Source organism: Patiria miniata, unplaced genomic scaffold, assembly GCF_015706575.1.
Source record: "Patiria miniata isolate m_02_andy unplaced genomic scaffold, ASM1570657v1 HiC_scaffold_7, whole genome shotgun sequence".
In the NCBI taxonomy this organism is placed as follows: Eukaryota; Metazoa; Echinodermata; class Asteroidea; order Valvatida; family Asterinidae; genus Patiria; species Patiria miniata.
In genome coordinates, this window is record NW_024037074.1 from 38,379,450 (window position 1) to 38,398,641 (window position 19,192).

At 38.1% G+C, this 19,192-nt stretch overlaps 1 protein-coding gene across 2 annotated transcripts in view; it reads left to right on the forward strand.

Moving 5' to 3' along the window:
• LOC119744248 (mitogen-activated protein kinase kinase kinase 10-like) overlaps window positions 1-19,192 on the forward strand; it is a 39,588-nt gene that overhangs the window by 4,196 nt on the left and 16,200 nt on the right. For both annotated transcript variants that reach the window (XM_038220097.1, XM_038220099.1), the window contains exons 3-6: window positions 7,853-8,033; window positions 10,256-10,404; window positions 14,785-14,960; window positions 15,325-15,565. In XM_038220097.1, the coding sequence (XP_038076025.1) occupies window positions 7,853-8,033; window positions 10,256-10,404; window positions 14,785-14,960; window positions 15,325-15,565 (747 nt within the window). The remainder of the gene's footprint in view (window positions 1-7,852; window positions 8,034-10,255; window positions 10,405-14,784; window positions 14,961-15,324; window positions 15,566-19,192) is intronic.

A 19,192-nucleotide genomic window follows, 5' to 3' on the forward strand; every position in this document is an offset into this window, starting at 1 on the left:
CTACTCTTTTTTGAACAATGAACATCAGGACAATGCACTCATTTTGCAGAGCATCACCATTGTTACAAAAGACTAAGAGCACTCTTTCAGTTCCTTGTTGGATTGGGGATTAGAGCACTGTCCATTTAGTTACAAGGAACTCCATTGTTACTGTTAGATCATTCTACCATTCTGTGAATTACTAAGATGGGGAGGTGGAGGATACTGTCTTTGCAAACCTGTATGTACATGTTGTTACGTGTGTACATGTATTATGTAACGTGTGTAACACAACATACATGTACTGCATTCTCTTACAAGGCATTGGGTACTGAAGTCATGAAGTTGTGTTCAATTGCAATTTAACACATACATGTAGTGCAAAGTCCATATATTGACATGATGATGGTGCCTAATTTTGATTTTGTTACATCTATAGTTTAGAAAAACAATTATTTGATTCCAGAAGAAGGGAACAAGCAGGATTGTAATGTTGACATCCTGAAATAACGTCTTGGAGGAGTGTATGCACATGTACGTTACACTCTCATTCTGCAGATACCGGGGGTACAATGTCTAGGATTTCACGCAATCTTCACATTAATATTATGACGACATACTACATACTGGAACAGTTACATTGTAATGGGATGCAAAGTGCAATGTTCAGCTTAACCATACGTTAACTCCCTAGGCGTTTTGCTAGGATTTCACCTCAATCCTGCAAACTCCTGCAACTGCCTCCATGTAAAAATTGCATACAGCCTCAATCCCTCAAAATCCTCCATTATTTCTTGATTGTGGTCCTTGGATGGGTGACTACTGCCTCAATCCTGCAAAATCCTATGACAATCACTGTCAATATGCAGAGCCAGAGACATCCTGGAGCAGTGCAGAGGATTTCAAGTATAGTCTAGGCCTAAATTTATGCACAGCTGAGCATAAACAACACAAGGTCTGGTAGTGGTACAATGTATAAGACCTCAAAACAGGGCATCCTCCGAAATCAGTAAATTGCCGCATAGCCTAAATCCTGCAAAAACTTTCCTTTTGCAAAGAAGGTTTTGGAGGATTTTGGGAAGGTTAGGGTTAATGACGTAGGAAACATTACACCATTCATATTGCATGAGACACTCGTAAAAAAAATTGTAAAATCCAGATAATGCTGGTGTTAGTTGTTTTCATTAAATTTTTGTTCACCCTTGGGTTCAGTCCTTGGAATTACATGTACATGTATTTGATTTAGTTTTGGTTGTTCATGCATGCATACATGAACTGCACAATGTACAAGGTCATGTGCAGTATAAATGGTAAAACCTAAATCACTGAAATTACCTTTGGGTGCCCCCCCCCCCCCCCAAAAAAGACAATATACTTGGATTTTTGCAAAAAGAAAAGTTAAGTGTCTTCTTTATTTTTATTCTACATGTACATACCGGTACATGTACCGGTATAAAAGGATCTGTTCAAAGCAATATGCCACAAAACTTTGGCAAATATTGTCACATTTTCATGAAACACTTTTAATTTATTTTTTACAAGAGACACAATGAACTTTTGAAGGATGGTATGTACAGTGTAAATGGTAAACAAAATGAACTTGTGTACTTGTTTTCACTATTAACTTGTGTATAGTTCACTAACAATAAACATGTGTCCAGTGTGCAAGTGTACATGTACATGGATGTACAATGTATGATGTCAGCTTCCCTCTCAGGGAATTCCCTTGAAGTTACTAAAGATAGCTGGTCTGAAGGTAATGGATGACGACAAACACCTGTGGAATTTCTCATACTATTCTATAACCACTTGCTAAACAACAAATAAGTTTGAGTTTAATAGACTTTTTCAATGATACTAATATTCATTTTTAAGCACATTACACATTTTTCGAATGATACTCTCTGTACAAGTGTACATTGTATCTGTGTATAGCCTCTGCTGTACCAACATGACCAAAGGCGTAACGTGTACAGCTGCATATCTGATGATGTCAAGGTGTCAGAAGTCCAGAAATAGTGTGGAGCTATTCAATGATGCCTTGCCATTGCAAATTTATGTCTATAATAAATTGATGTAGGCCTATTAAAAGGATTTAACATTGGTTGTTGATTTTCTTTACATGAAAAATGTACATTACCGGTAGCTCCCCCCCCCCCCCAAAAGTGCTGCTTGCGATTTACATGGCATCAGAAAATAGGGTAGGTAGGTAGGGAATTTACTAAAAAAAAAGTGCCAATTTTTTGTGTACGATCATATGGAGGCGTCTGCATGTACATGTAAGTCATGGGTAAAAGGTAGAAATCTATGGTTTTTGGTGGGTTCTCATTTTTCGTGTAAAAAAAAAATTAGGATAGGGGCTGTCAGAATAGGGTTGGTAGGGAAACTGGAAGCAGTTCTAACTATATTTGTTTGGCCTTAACGTAGATGACTTTTGGGATGATGAAAAGCCATTGCATACTGTACAGTTGCTCTGTATCTCAGATTTGTTTCTGCTTTGCGAATTCAGCAGTATGTGGCACTTGTTTATTATTCGTTTCTGTCCACACCATTACATATTACTGCAAATTTTCAGCTTACTCTTCTCATTTGTGGTTCATACAGTACCGGTACTTTATACTTAATTAAAGTTGTCTTGAGTACATGTAAGTTAATATTTTCACTCATTATAAAACATTTTAATTTAACTGATGAAGTGTAGGATGTGATATGTGGCCTTTGGTGACATGGCTTTAGGATAAAACCTCCACACCATGTCATTTAGCAAGCATACATTTACGTACGTTTTGTGCAAGAACATTTGTACATGTGCACATAAGTATCATGTACACTTACAGACCTGCAGATGTATGGTACATGTACTGAAGGTGTGTTTTTGTGCAAAGCTGCAAAGCGATATCCACTGACTTTCTATGGCTTACAATTCCTTTATTCCCTTGAAACCTTTCACAGTCCGTTGATCAACAAGAATAGAAAAATTGTGGTTTGTACTGACGTGTACATGTACCCACCGGATAACTGCATAGCAGCACATCATGTGACTTTTGGGTAAATTTGCACAAGAAGTTTTTTATTGACATGTACCAGTACGTACGGTTTACAAAAAGCCTTAATTAAAAAGATGGGAAGTACGGTACTTTGGTACGAAGTAACTTTTTGGTCTCTTGATTGACCCAGAATATTTTCATTGTCAAAAATTTGCCATTCTAACTCAAACGAATGGAACGGCTGCCAAAAATACTTAATAGTATACACAATGCATAAATTTACACTTCTTGAAACATCAGGTTGATAGTGTACCACTACGCATTACTGCATGTGTTATCAATACATTCATGAGCACCTACCGGTACATGTGTACATGTACATGAAGTTCACTGTACATACTGTACACACACATTTAATGTTACGAACATGTCAAAACATGGTTAACAATCTTCCTTTTCTTTTTTCTTTTTTACAAGTTATGTACCTGTATCTTTGCAGAACATTTTACTCACAATTCCATAATTATTATTTTTAAAAACTACATGTATGGGATGCTTGATGATGTATCCTGGTATTATTGTCAACACACATACAGTGTACTGTAGATGTATTAATTTGGCCATGGAGGAAGGTTATGTGGTACAAACATCTGGTTATTTATCATGTGACTTAATTTGAGCATTTACAAAAATGTATAACATCACATCAGATTTGTTGTTTATGCGCATGTACATGTAGGATTCTTAAATGCACATGTACAGACAAAATCACTACTGCTCTGACCTATTCCTTCCTCCATGCCTATACCAGTAGTGTGTGCCCATGTACATGCACATAATGCATCATGTACTCTGAGCAGCTGGTGAGAAGACTTCAGCAGGTTTATTGCCTGCACAAACCAGTGTCAATTTCCAAGAATTTTACATGTACATGTACATGTACAATGTACATCAGTACATGTACATCATTACAAATGTACACGTATGTGTGTTGTTCATGCTGTTTTGTGTGTGCAATTTACAGTAAACAGTGTACTGTTCCATACATTGAGTTATGAGTACATGTACGTGAGCTTGTCTTACATACGCAGTGTGGACTTCCGAACAAAAGACGTCCACATAATGTAGGTAGCACCGACGTTGTGTGGACTTGCCCACGTCCACACAGTGTTTCCCCATTTCTGGAAAACAGGTTTAGAGGCATTTTTGGGTTAGGTTTATCCGTAGCAGAATGAAGAGAAACACTAAAGGGAATCATAGAAAAAAAATTGGGTTGAAAGAGTTTTCACAGTTTGAGAAAAATTAGTTTTTTCACTGGTTTTTCTTAACTACACGAAAGCAATGGAAAGTCCACACTAGTCATGTGAAACAAGTGGGGGTGTACAGGTACGTGCTCAGTGTGTGTATTTTTTAAAACCCTGTCACAGAGAAATTTGATTTTGAACAAAAATGTACATGTACAGTGTACATGGACATTTACGAGCACATACATGTATATGTGTTTTTATGGAGGCACTCAGGCACTTGTGTTTTACAAGGTTCCTTTGCAAACAGTACAAAACGTTTGGGTCACGGACAGATAAATCAGGTGGAATACCCACATCTGAAAACTGACCTTGCATTACAACATGTACATGTACATCAACTGAAAGCTTTATTTTAAAACTTTGTTTAATCAGGATTGCACAAGTATGTTATCAGAAATTGATAAAAGTTGTTCATGGCCAAATTAAATACAGTATGTTGTCACAATAAGGGTTGATTTTGAAGCTTTTCACTTAGTGTATTCATGGTGACAGACACGTAGTTGCAAAACACGTTGGCGTGATCTTCCAGTGTTCTGTACACAAATGGTGCATGCATACACGTAGTTGTTAAAGTCGGTGAGAGACTGCCCTGCCAGTTCAGATCTATTTATAGCCTTGGCCAGCGAGTGAACCTGTTCAGTTTGACAATTCAGGATGTACTCCAATCAAATTGGCTTGGGATCACATCAATGCATTATTCATTGCATATTGCAGTGTAACTGTTTTTGAATTAGAAATGATAATGCACTGTCAGCTGCCTCAATGAATTGCATTGAAAAAGCCATGGGCATCATTTTGGACTACATGTATTATATTAGCCAGCATTAATCCACGCTGTACAAAATGTGTTGGTGGATGAAGACAGGTTGCGTTCAAAACTGACACTGTCCAACTTTAAAATGTAAAATTAATTAGGGTAACTATGTAGTGAATTAATTAAACAAAATAATAAAATGTTTTCATAATAATAAAATCTCACTACAGGTATCATACATTTAGTGTTTTTTTCTTTATTATTTTTTTTCTTCCAAACACAAGTAAGTTTCTAATTTCTCATATCAGTGAACATTGATAGGTGACTTATTATTTACTTGGAGCCATCCCTTTTCTAAGATTTTGAAATGGTTGCATGTTGTCAAATCAGTGTACAGTGTAGGCTGTACACATGTATACATTGTACCGTACATGCACACAATGTACATGTTTATTCCGTTTCTTCTTTGAAATTCAATTGACTTCGGAATTGACTAGTTTTTGGTACTGATTTGTAGGTAAAAATCTATATACCGGTACATGTAATAGCTGCAAGTAGTAGAAAAAAAATCTTGTGTACTTCCCATGATGAGATTGAAAAGTGGGTGAACCCGTTATTCTAAATATAAGTCATGACTCACCCAAAGCATTATTTACAATATTCATAAGCTCCGGTTAGACTTTTTGCACTGTGCATGCAGCACATCTGAACTTTGGGATCATACATGTAGTGTTTTTTTATGGTTTTTTTTTTCCAAACACAAGTAAGTTTCTTATTTCTCATATCAGTGATAATTGATAGGTGACTTGTTATTTACTTGGAGCCACCCCTTTTCTGAGATTTTTAAATGTCGAAACTGTTGTCAATTCACAATGTGTACAGTGTAGGCTGTATACATTGTACATGTACATGCGCATAATGTACATGTTTATCCCTTTTCTACTTTGAAGTTAAAAAGATATACATGTAGTCCATCATTTGTAATTTGTGCATTTTGTTCGTTTGAAGCAACAAAAGTGTTCAAAATCTAATGAAGGATACCGAACAACTAACCTGATGAAGTTTCGGCTCAGCTTCAGCTGTATATTCCGAGAAAAACAGCACTCTAGGATCTCAAATTCAAATCAAAAGTTGCTGAATCATGTTTTGAATTGCAGCTATACGCGATATCGCGCACTGATCCGACGAATTATAGCAACCGCGCACGCCTGTGCGTCGTGCCAATGCTTGCGCACGCTGGGCCGAATAACGAAACGAACTACTAGTTTAAATTTTCCTACGGTGCGTCTTAAGACGTACCGTTGGAAAGGCCTTCTTTCGTTGATTACTTCAAAATGATAGCTTGCCAGAAAGAATAATTTCACAGGGAGTTTAGTCCACTTACTATCTTTCAACCAAGTATGTTTTTCAACAATAATACGCCAGTTACTTTTTCGGATGGCTGCAAATGATGGACTATAGCTTTAAGAATTGACTAGTTTTGGTACCGATTTGTTTGTAAAATATAATAGCTGCAAGTAGTAAAAAAAAACCAATACATTCAATGATGAGATTGAAAAGAGGGTGAACCCAATATTCTAAATATAAGTCATGACTCATCCAAAGCATTATTTACGATCCATTCATAACTTCTGGTTAGACTTTTGGCACTGTGCATGCAGCACATCTGAACTTTGCTGTTTGCATTCAAAGGATAAAGCCCTCTATTTAACCTGATGATTTTGTGTATATAAGGTGGTTTTTGTGTGTGTGTGCTTGATTTCAGGAGCGATTAGAACAAATACTTGGAGTTATTCAGTGATTAAAACAAATATAATTGGACTGTTAATGCAGCTGTTCTTCTGATAGTTTTAATAGTGTATGTGTGTGTTTTAATGACATAATTAACATACATGTAGCCTATTAACCCTCCTATGCAAACGTACATTCTATGCCAAGTACGGGTAGTCCTTTCAGCATGTTCAGTCAAAATCAAGCAAGTGACTGTTTTCAGCAGTTAAGAATTCCCAGCCTTCAATGTACATAAATCAGGATTAACTGGCTGGGGCTGTTTAACTAACTTGATACAGCTATACTTTGACTGGGGGTGAGTGATAAAACAGCTGTGACCACAACTTGCCTGCTTTGTCTGTTAACCTACCGTAGTTTGACTAGTCATAGTGCTTGCTGGACATATGATCTGACTGCTGGTGACTAGCCTTTGTTAAAAGTATAGCAGGGGAAGTGGAAGTGAATTTTGACTGTCTGTGACTGTTTAAATACAAGGAGGGTTAAGTGTATGTGTACATGTGCACACAACTGATTTCTTACTGTACGTTTCCATAGAAGGTGGTGTATAAACATAGTTCTTGACTCTACTTAACTTGCATATTTCATGAACATGCACATTGCAAAGTGTACATGTATTATACATGTGTATACATGTATATCAATTGATATTAAATTCTGTCAGAATGCACTTTCAATACAGTACATGGGTAAGCATGAGTGCAATGTATACATGTACGTCATGGTCAAGTGTACATGTGCATACATTATAATGGCTGTTATGTGGTATTCAGTTGTCTTGAAAGCCACAGCCCTGACATTTTGTTACCTTTGGTATATATTGAAAAATAGGAGGAAATAAAGAGGAAGATATGCAAAAACAGCAGAATCTCTGACAGTTTTACTTGATGTGCAGGAAGATTATTTGGTTTGTTTTTGAAGAGCATGCTTTTATGCACGTATACTAAACAGTGCGTGTGTCTGATACATGTCCTCCAAAATCTCGTCGTCTTTAACCATTTTCTAAAAAAAAAATTGTTTCCTTCCGTACTTTACAGTCCTCATCAATGAGAAGATTGTTGACAACGATTTCTATGGGAAGACACTGAAGATCACAGATTTTGGCCTGGCCAGAGAGATGTACCGCACCACCAGGATGAGCGCTGCCGGCACCTATGCCTGGATGGCCCCAGAAGTCATCAAGTCATCACTCTTCTCAAAAGGCAGTGACGTTTGGAGGTAAGATCTTCTTTTGGAGAGATTTGATTTGATTTGAGTTCCCTTGATTAGATATCCTTTTGTCCAATCTTATACAATGATAAATTATAATAGAATGGCACGTTGTGACAAACTTAATAGAATGGCAGTCGTCTTCTTCTTTCGTTTGAGGCAGCATAAAGTCAAGCTATTCCGTCCAGTTGTCTAAGCCATGTTCTTGTTTGTTCGCTGACAATGGCGAGGTCCACTGTGTCAGCTGGGGGGCCAAGTGCAGCGCATTCGTTGATGATGTGCTGTGCTGTCTGCTGTGGTGCTCAGAATGGCAGTTTGTGCATGTACCTATACATAAATTATGTAGATTGCAATTATCAAAATAGATCTTGTCAGTCACATGCTCAAAGAGGATTTCTTTCGTTCTTCTTAACCCTTAGCTTGAATTTTCTTAAAGGGAATATACAACATTTGCAAGCATCGAAAAATAAAACTACCAAGTTTTTACGAAATACATTACAGGATGTTGGTAAATGACAGTCTAAACCATCCTGTAAAATTATTCCACCTGGTGTGCGGTCATTTTCAAGTAAATGTTATTTTTTTATACATTTCCAATGGTACCCAACTATTTTTCAACTGCTGCTCCAAATTTACCATTTATTTTAAGTCCAAATTTTGTTTGCTATTGGTTGCATGTTCGTGAGTGGGGGCAGGCCAGCTAGACTGGTTCCCTTACCGTACGATCTTCCGGCATCTATAAATTGATCCATTTCATTTTCAGTGGAGTCAGGGAACCAGACTACTTGGACATTTGTGTTTTTCTTGGTTTTTCCAGCATTTTCGAACACAAAACTTCAAACATGGCAGTGCAACAATAATTTGATCTATAATACTAACCCCTCAAATAGTTCATTTCTGAAAATTAACCCTAACTCCTGGGGCTCTTTTACTAGAAAGTATCCTGAATCCGCCAAAATCCACCAATTTTGTCGTGCAAAAAATGCTGGTATCCTGAGTCCATCAAAATCCCCCAGTGTAGATACTGGAGGTATCCTGAATCCGCCAAAGTCCACCAGCAAAAGTCTTGATGGATTCTGGCGGATTCAGGATACCATGGTGGCATAAACAAAAATACAGCATGTTTTTCCATAGAGTTTTCAAAATCCATCACCTAAATTTGTGGTGGATTTTGACGGTTTCAGGATACCATGCTCGCATGAAAATTGTGATGTGTGTTGTTGCATAGGATCCATCAAAATACACCAATGCATGGTGACCCCAGCATGGAGTACCGAAGTGAATACATCTCGCGCACAAAATTTTTGTGAAAGACATTAGCGCGTGTTTCAGCCCGTAAACCATAGATAGAATGAAAAGACTAGATCGGCAGCGCGTCCACACGCGCCCATTCACTGTGTGATAAATCTCCACCATTTTGGTTGTCTCTCGTAGAAGCGCAACAAATTAACGCAAAGTACTGGAGCTAAATGTATCTTTCCTGCAGCACGTGACCTAGCTCAATGCGCGCGAAGCTAGAAATGCGCACCGAGTATTTATGCGATGCGCACACATAATTATTAGCGATGCACATGGTGCTCTTTGCGCGTAAACGGCGTTGCGTTCGTCACGTTTTCGCGCATTATTTGTATCTTTCCTCCAGCACGTGACCCTCCATGCAAGTCCACCCAGTACATGTGTGTACATGTTTGTACACTATGTGGCAGACTTGGCAGGGCTAGTGCCAGCAGTATTTACAATGTACTTGACCACAAACATTACAAAAGAGTTAAACTGTTGAGATCCTGAATCCATCAAAGTCCCCCAACAGCTCAAAATAGAGGTATCCTGAATCCATCAAAATCTGCCAGTTCCGCTAGGCTTCCAATTCTGAATCAATGAAATCCCCCAGTTTGTGCAATATGGAGGTATCCGCCGAAATCCCCGAAACAGGGGGGTGGATTTTGATGGATTTAGGGACGTTAGGGTTAAAGCAAAGCCAATGATGTACATTCCCTTTAAAGCGTGCCTAGCTGTATTTCTTACTAAAGTAACTTGTGTATGTCCCTGTTGTCCATGTGTTCATTTAATACAAGTCACATGTAGTTTTGTAAGGGTTGACGATGAAAAAGACGATGCTGAGACAGCCTTTTTACTTTTATTATCAACATTGTTGACACTGTTTCGTAGTTTTGCCTGCAGTTTCAGTCTTTCATAGATTGCTAATGTGATTTATCTCCTGGATCTTGCAGCTATGGCGTACTACTCTGGGAGCTACTCACAGGAGAGATACCCTACAAAGGCATCGATGGCCTGGCTGTTGCCTACGGCGTCGCTGTCCAGAAACTCACGCTTCCCATACCCACCACATGTCCAGAGCCCTTTGTCAGAATACTAGAAGGTAATGTCCTCTTTTTTGTCAATCTGTTAGGTTGACATTGGATAGCATTTTTAATTAAAGGATCAAAATTATAAACTGAGTGAGAGAATATGAATCCCTTGGTTGGTGTGTTGGGCGATTCCACAGGAAATTCTGAAGTGTACATGGATTTCTTTTAAGTTTTATAAAGTTTTATAGTTTTTCTTTTGAGTTAATAGATTCCTGAACATACATGTACACTAGCCTTTTCCTAACTGACAACTGCGGAGTGTAAGGTGTAACATGCCAAAGATTGCCCTTACCATCGAACTCATCTCAGATTTGACAGTGTATACATGTGGTTAGGGTTAGACAGTGTGAAAGGAGAAAAATTGACTCTTTTGAGGAAGGCTTAATTATTGAGATGGACCTTAACGTCAGTTAATTGTGAAAAACCATTTTGTTGAAAGCATGGTGTGCAGGGAAACATATACAAATTTTTTTAAATTTCAGAAAATTTGGACATACTTAAAGGGAGAATACAACATTTGCAAACATCAAAAAATAAAACTACCAAATCATTTTGAAATACCTTGCTCGACTGTTAGTGAATGACAGTGTAAAGCATCCTGTAAAATCATGGCACCTGGTATACTGTCATTTTCAAGAAAAGTGGTATTTTTGTATCAATTTCCAATTCTGGTCGGCCGACCAGCGTTGGAAAAAACTGGCTTTTTTTTTCAAATACTGGCCCCAATTGACCATCGCACTTGTTTGCAATCGATTACAAACCTATGAACGGGTACGAGCCAGCTAGACTGGTTCCCTGACCTTACAATTCCCCAATGTATGTAAACTGCTCTGTTTCTTCTTATATGGAGTCAGGGAACCAGACTACAGGAAAATGATTGTTTTTCTTGGTTTTTTATAGCATTTTCGAGCCCAAAACCTCAACAAAGTCAGTGTAACTATATTTGCTATATATTTCCAACCCCCCAATTCCATCCATTTCTGAAAATTACAGCAACAGCAAATGATGTATATTCCCTTTAAAGGCAAATTATGGAAAATAGTGATCACCGTAACACCCTCTTTTTCCACTATCTGTAAAAACGATTTGTGGGAAGGTACAGAGAATTCAGGATCAGTTTTATAACATCAAAATTAATTTGTTATTGCTGCGGACAGTCAGCCTAGCATTAATGTGTTTGCCACTGCCTCTGCCTGTAACGGTACACCTAAACTCAAGATACATTTAAGCCTGCATCATCTGGGATTTCACCGTTTGTCTTGGAGGAATTCTGAATCTTGTCTTCTGATGCCGAATTCCCCTGTGTGTATCAGGTTGCGGGGTCGTTGTTGCCCGCATGCCTTAAGAGTGCCACTCAATTATTCTGCCGGAAAATTCTGACTGACGTCTTGAAATAATTCTTCGGCCCAGAAGGGCCTGTGTCTCTGCATCAGCATGTGCAGATAATTCCTGTAGATCACTCGTTCTCTTTAAACAATGTACGTATACATAAAGGCCTGACATCAGACACTCCATGCTTCAGGTGTGAGTGTCTCTGTTACTGGGGATTCGTGTCAGTTTTAACTGCGCTGGGAAAATTTACCCCTACAAAAACATGTAGTCGACTGGCATTGCTGATTAACCTGTGGAAAACGATCCACTTCAAAACAGACTGTCATTGTCCTCAGTGTATGTGTCGTATGGTTCAGTGAGAATCAAGTCCAGAATTTATGCATACTATAAACACCCACCAGACAAGCTTGTGAATGCTTCAGCCTTTCAAATCTCATAATAGTGCAATTGTTGATTTGAAGGTGGTACCTGTATGTGATGGGTACATGCATAAAATGTGAGCTTTGTGATATTATTTTCATGCATACGGTGTACATACATACATGTACATGTACACTCATCTGTGACCTTAAACGTAAACACATGATGTTACAAAATATAAAATTGTGAACACATGTCCTTGACTTACTGATACATGTACATGTAGCTATTTTGTACATCTGACCTATACATGTACAAGTGGGTCACCGGTCATGCTTTAAATTTAGGGTCCAAAGTGCGACATTTTTCTTGTCCCCGTTGCCTCTGAATTCTTTAATTCCTCGCTCAAATATCATTAAAAATGAGTTCAAATTATTCTCGTTTGTTGGGTAGGTACATGTACATGTAGTTTGCTTTACATAATCACTCATAGAGGAAAAAAGCATCAACTAACTGTCCTGAATCCTCAAATTTAATATGATATTTTTTTTTCACATACCCTGATAAGTGAGGGTTCAAGAGTGGATGCAGAATTAAAAAACTGTAACAGTGACAGGAAAATAGTGGACCCCCAATTTATAGAATACATGTACATTACCAGTGCATACATGTACACAAGACATAAATAGAATGTATTTTACAATGTGTACTTTGTACTTTTACAATGTGTACTTTTTTATGTACGGATGTACACTTGTACAGATATGGGTCTACATGTGCAAATTGTGGTTTTATCATACCAAATTTAAGTTTTGATAAATATCTAAAAAAGAAAAATTCATCAAATCTTAACATGACCACTATTCATCATAAAATATTATCCTCAACTCTTCTTTTTTTGAAGTCAATTAAAAATCACCTTGAACTTAAAAGCACTGTGATGTTTCGGATAATGACCTCAGACAAGGCACTGACGTGTTGCAGCCTCAGCTGTGACTACAGTGAGTGGGGGAGGGATGCGCCACTGTGCCCTTTCATACATTACTTACACCCCACTTCGTCTCATGCTTCTCTTCCCCTGACAAGCCAAAAACATCTGCACCTGCGTAACTCTTTCCCTGTAGTTAGGTTTGTTCGTAAGAATTCAAGGGCTTCTGGCCAAATGAACCGTTTGCTGTGCTCACTGTTGTAAAGCTGTCATACCTGTAGCACTTGAAGAAAAAGTGAAAAATTTTGTTAGTACAAACAGTTGTTGAAATGTTGAAGTTAAAAAAAATGATACTACATGATAATTTTATCTCTTTTTGAGTTGTGTGGTTCTGAGAAGAACCAGTTGTTTAAACTCGATGTTTCATACAGTGTGCTCTGCTCGTCATCAGAAGACTGCCTTGATAGAGTTATTTAAGAAGTGCGAATTTGATTTGAATAAGTTGAAATCGACAAGTGCAAAATAACTATAAACTCCAAAAGAGAATTATTAACAACTGCGCTGATAGTGATACAAAAACATTGAATGAATATTGAATATATATATTAGCAATGTATATTTACATGCACAAATCAAAAGTTAAGTGGGATTTTGAATATGTTTTATTCATGAACAGTAAGTCAAGAGACTGACCTAAGTCTGGGCTCAGATACAGTTATAACATACCTGTGTCAATCTATAAGGTTCCTTATGGGGTAGATAACACAATAGAACAATAGACCCCATAAGGAAGTCTTTGGGAATCAATCTACCCCATAAGGGAAACGCTATGGATTTTGAGCTTTCAATAGGAACCAAGGATAACAAAAGAAGGGTAACAAAGGTCTTCCCCTAGTACCGATATGTGTGTGTGTAAGGCCTTGTGTACTTGTATAGAAACATATTTTTGATGATTAGGAACTATGTATTACTATGCATTACTTTTGCATTTGTCGTAAAAGTAACCTAGCAAATTATCAAATTTCAGAATCAAAGAGCTTATTTGGTTTAAAGATCGTCCTGGTTCTAAACACCCAGTGGAAATTATTCCATCTGGCTTGCTGTCATTTTGAAGAAACTGAGAAATGTTGCTGATTTCCAACGATCTGAAAATTGACTGATCTTTTGAAATAAAGAGTTATTGATGAATTTGTGTTGCGTGATCAAATAGGTTGTGTGCCTTGTGTTTGACTGCTTTCTTTGAAAGTGTATTATCCACTGAGCTGAGACTTCAACAGGTTAGGTTTTGAACATTGGTCTTTGAACAAAAATGCATAAAAAGCAAATAATCCTGTTTGCCTTTAATCCAAGCTGTGCTGTGTGTGGAGTGCCACCAGTTGGGGGTGTAAATTGCTACATTGTAATTTTGTCAAAGTTACTTAATTGAAATTTCATGATATTCAATAGCCCTTGGCACTGCAAGGATTAATGGCCAGGTTTTGATTAATTTGAAATAACAAGCCTAACTTAAGTGACTGTAAATGTTGTAACTGAACCGATGTGTCTTTTCTGGAATCGCCTTTTATTTTGATAAAAAAAAAAACATTTGGATACCTTGTTTGTCCAAGAACAAACATGAAGAAATTTACAGTTCAGTTTCCATGTACACTGTAGCTCTGCCATGACTCCTGTTTAACTTAAATACTGTCAGCACAACGTTTTTATTTTACAAGCCCTGTTTATAAAAGTACATGTAACTGATCATCTTCTGGTCATTTGATTTGGTCCCCAGAATGCTGGAACCCAGAGCCCCACCAACGACCCAGCTTTCCAGAGATCCTCAATCACCTCAGGGAAATTCAAGACTCACCGTTCATCGACACACCGCACGAGTCATTCCGCTCTATGCAACAGGACTGGAAGCAGGAGATCCAGGAGATGTTTGACGAGATCAGACTCAAAGAAAAGGTACCATATTGTCAGTTTTTCTTCTACATCTATACTTCATTCATACAAAAATAACACATGTAGGCGAACTTCATAAAAGGGAATTTTTAAAGTTGCGTTCCCCATGCTATTTACGAGTTTCATCCCGAAAAATAGATTCCTTTTCTAAATTGCTTTTTGTCTAGCAATACAAAAAGTTATTCACTTTTGAATGAGACGTCGACCGAAAAAGTGATTAAAGAATTCTCTGTTAATAATATTCATGAAAGTACATGAGTGCATTGCATCTTAAAGTACAGATTGAATAAGGTAAATGCTAAAATTGCTAAGTCGGCAAGGCAGATGTTTACAAAACTTGACCTCCTAATGTTTACTCCGCCAACAGGAGCTGAGGACGAGAGAAGAGGAGTTGATGCGTCAGAACATAGAGCAGCAGTGTCACGCCAGGGTACTACGCCAGCGGGAGCAAGAGCTGGCCGAACGGGAGATCGACCTACTGGGCCGAGAGCTCAACATCATGATTCTACAACAGCAGCAGGACGACAAGCCCGTGCCCAAGAAGAGGAGGAACAAATTCAGACGGGGCAAAGTGCGCAGGAGCAACAAGCGTATCAGCGGACCCTCCGGTAAGCCTTTATTATCGTGCAAGGGTAAAAACAAGAGCGGCGTGGCTATTAAATCCTGAAACGTGGAAACTTCACAATGTTTTTGTGAAAGTAGATGCCCTCAGTGTAGTTTCGTACAGCCAGCTCTATTTAGTAGGTTAATGGCAATCCTGGATTTTCCCCGATTGTTTACATGTACTCCACACTAGAGATTTCTCACTTTAGGCCTGTTGCCAACCTTTTGCGTAGAAGTACACTGTTCACTGTACAACTGCATTGTACATGTATAAAGTACAGTATGTGTGCCTGTTGTAAAAGGTATTGCAACTACCATTTCAATCTTTTTGATCTCCTTGCTTCTCACATCTTGGATCTTAGTATAGGTCTCAAGACGTTCAAATGACGTCATTTCCTACGGATCATCCACGTGCATCGGCATTTTGAGCGTCAACTTGCATAAAGCGCAGCGGCTGCGTCGTATTTCAAACACATTTCAAGCAACAAGCGTGTGTGTTTGGAACATTTTCAACACTGCGCAATGCGTGCATGATTGCGTAAAATATGCAGTTGCAGTTCACCTACAGAGATGGCCGTCATTGAGCGAGCCCTATTGCTTTCTCTGAAAGGTAGTTGCAAAACTCCCAGGTGTGCAAGAGAATTAACAATAAGTGTGCAAATCGTATTGAAATTGGAGGATTCAGGAATGTTAGGGATAGCTATTGCCCTTTAATTGGCTGAAAGCTGAAAGCTGTGGTGTAAAATATTCAAGAGAGATCACCTGTATTCAAAAGGAAACATTTGATTTATTCATACTGTAGCGCCCAGTCATGCCAGTGCAGAATTTGACTTTGTAATTTTTGTGAGGGGGGGGGGGGAGTTCACACCTTTACTATCTGTCACATTAGGAGTAGGTTTTAAGATTCATTCCTGGAAATGTATATAAGAATTCAACGTATTGTAAACTGAGAAAAGGGAACATGTTGCTGGGTGGCCAAACCTTAACAGGCTGTATCTTCTTGCCCACGGTGAGCACTGAGGGAGGAAATCCAGACATTGATGATCAATGCAAGCAGCTTGGATTTCCCGTCATTCTCTCCCCCCTCGGCGTTCCTTATTATAGATCCCCGAGCCATCCAAATATGCTTGTGTGAATCCCACAATGAGGAGATGCAGTGTAAGCTTTGTGGCTTCTGTTATTTTATGGATTGAGTTCACGCAGCTGTACACATTTATTCTCATCAGCATGTATCCACAACTGTGGCTTTGTGTTTCATTCAGTTTTTTTGCCAGCAAAACTAGCAAAAAAAAATTACTTTAAATGAGGGTATAAACAGGTTTGAACTTTATGATTTCGCAATATCAGGAAATCAATTTCAGGGGAAACCCCCAAATAAGCTTTAACATTGTACATGAATTTGAAGAAATTTTACACTTAGGTGTAGCTGTTTTTTTGCACACTCTCAATGATCAGTGTAACCTTGACTTGCCTTTTGTCCTATGGTATTTCAGTTATAAAACCCGAATTGAAACCCTGTCTGTTCTATCAGTCAGGTAAAAACACAAAAGGGAGCAGTGTGGTTCGTTTTATCATGCGTGTGTGTTGACATTTAGATGTGGGAGCTGTTGTGATCTTTAATGGTTACCCAAGTGCAAAGGTGGTTGAACAAAAGCTTTTGACTGAGCTGAATCCCCACTGTGGATCGGTGGCCTAGAATAAGTGACCTCTGAGAGTGTGTTTCAAAGGTGTCCTATGTCCATTATATTTTACATATGTTGAAATGAGGGAAGTTTACAGTACTGAATACAAATGCTCATAATGCAATTTTCCCTGTTCAAACAATTCATGATATATTCTACAATTAGCATCAAGCATCACATCTCACTTTTTAAAAAAAATTTTATCACAGTTAACACTACATGTATAATACGCCAAGAATAAAAAAATCCACCATGAATTTATTATTAGTTAATGAAATGGCTTCTGACAAGCACCCCTCGAACAAAGACATGGATAAAATGGGGAGCCGCCAACATAGGGCTGGAAAGCTCAGTTGGTAGAGCACTGGAACGGTAATCTGGGAGTCACAGGTTCGAACCCCGAGTAAATTTTTTTGTTCAACTTAAAAATTAAAATAATGCAAAGTTGATGTTTTCTGTCTTTTTTGGCTCTGGCTTAGTGTTACATGTACGTGTCCTCTTTTATCCCTGATGGAAATGTGGCAAGTCATTTATCTTACTAATTTTTTGTTTTTTTTGTTATAGTTTTCAGATTTTTTTATTGATTGAATTGAATGACTGTTCAGCCATTCTGTGTTGCATGTACACAACTTTTGTTACCCATATTTCGGCAAACCAACAATGTTTATTGCCCTGCTCAGGATAACATGAAAGGAGTGTCAACATTCTTGAATTAACCTTTACCATGCTCCAAGTATTTATAACTTTCATTCTGACACATGTGAATACAACAATATCCAACATTGTAAAAGTTCTGCTCTACAGCTAGATTCAACATCTAGGTTATAAGGTAAATTTGTTCACATAGGCATATTGCTGACTTCAACCCTTATTTTTTACTTTACATTTAAATGTACACAGTAGCTTAACCATAACTACGGTATCTAGGGTGTGTGAAAAATCTTATGAAGATTGGAGGAGTCAGGATGTTACGGTTAAAAGCAAAGGATTAAGATGATTTATCTCTATTTTATTAACTCCTTGTATGAATTATATGTAATGGACAGTGTTTGCAACCAAACACAGTTTTGCAGACTTGTTTGTTCGATATATCACTCGTCACCATGGCTTTCAGTGACAGGTTAATTTGCCACTGAAATTCAGAGGCACGAAGATATGTTTTGGGACATTATCTAAGTGCAGTACATATAACTCATCACATTTTTCTCAAACCATTATCAGGCAAAGCTTCCTTATTCATGTCCACCTGTTGTCTTTGTAGATGTTCCTGCATGCATAATATAATACATTGTATAATGCTGGATTGCAGACCCTGATACCCTGTTATTTATGTTGAATTAGCGTCCATGTTTATGTAGGCATATACTTCTCCACTGCATAAATCGCTGCTCCTGACTTATGCCGTAAACATCACACGTACATGTAGCAGCTACAGACTCGAACCTGGAGGCATGAACAGATGCCTTGCAAACTTACTGTAAGAACAAAACCCATGGAGATAATTAGCATGATCTAGTCAGGGCACCATGTCGGGAGAAACAAAATGATAGTACATGTTCACACATACGCCTTAGAGAAATCTGGGTCGAGGTTAGGTCAGCACGGTGCTATGACGTAAAAAAAAATGATAGGCCACGCTTATCACTGATAAGTGTAATGAATTCATGTGGACTTCATGGAACAGAGGCCATGGTACAGGCAATTAAACCCGAACCATATTGAGATAATCACATGACAGCTCTGTGTACAGTGGCCGTCCGAATGGAACCAGTTGTAGTCTGTGATTTAAGTGGATATAGATTTTTTGGAGGAGGGAGTGGGGGATTTGGTTTTTTTTTTAAGAATCTCAACATCCGGATTTGATAAATTCAGGCAGTCTCAAATTTGTTTAATGGCACTGCACAGTCAGTGACTGTAAACATTGTAAATCTCCATTGAGGAGAATTAATC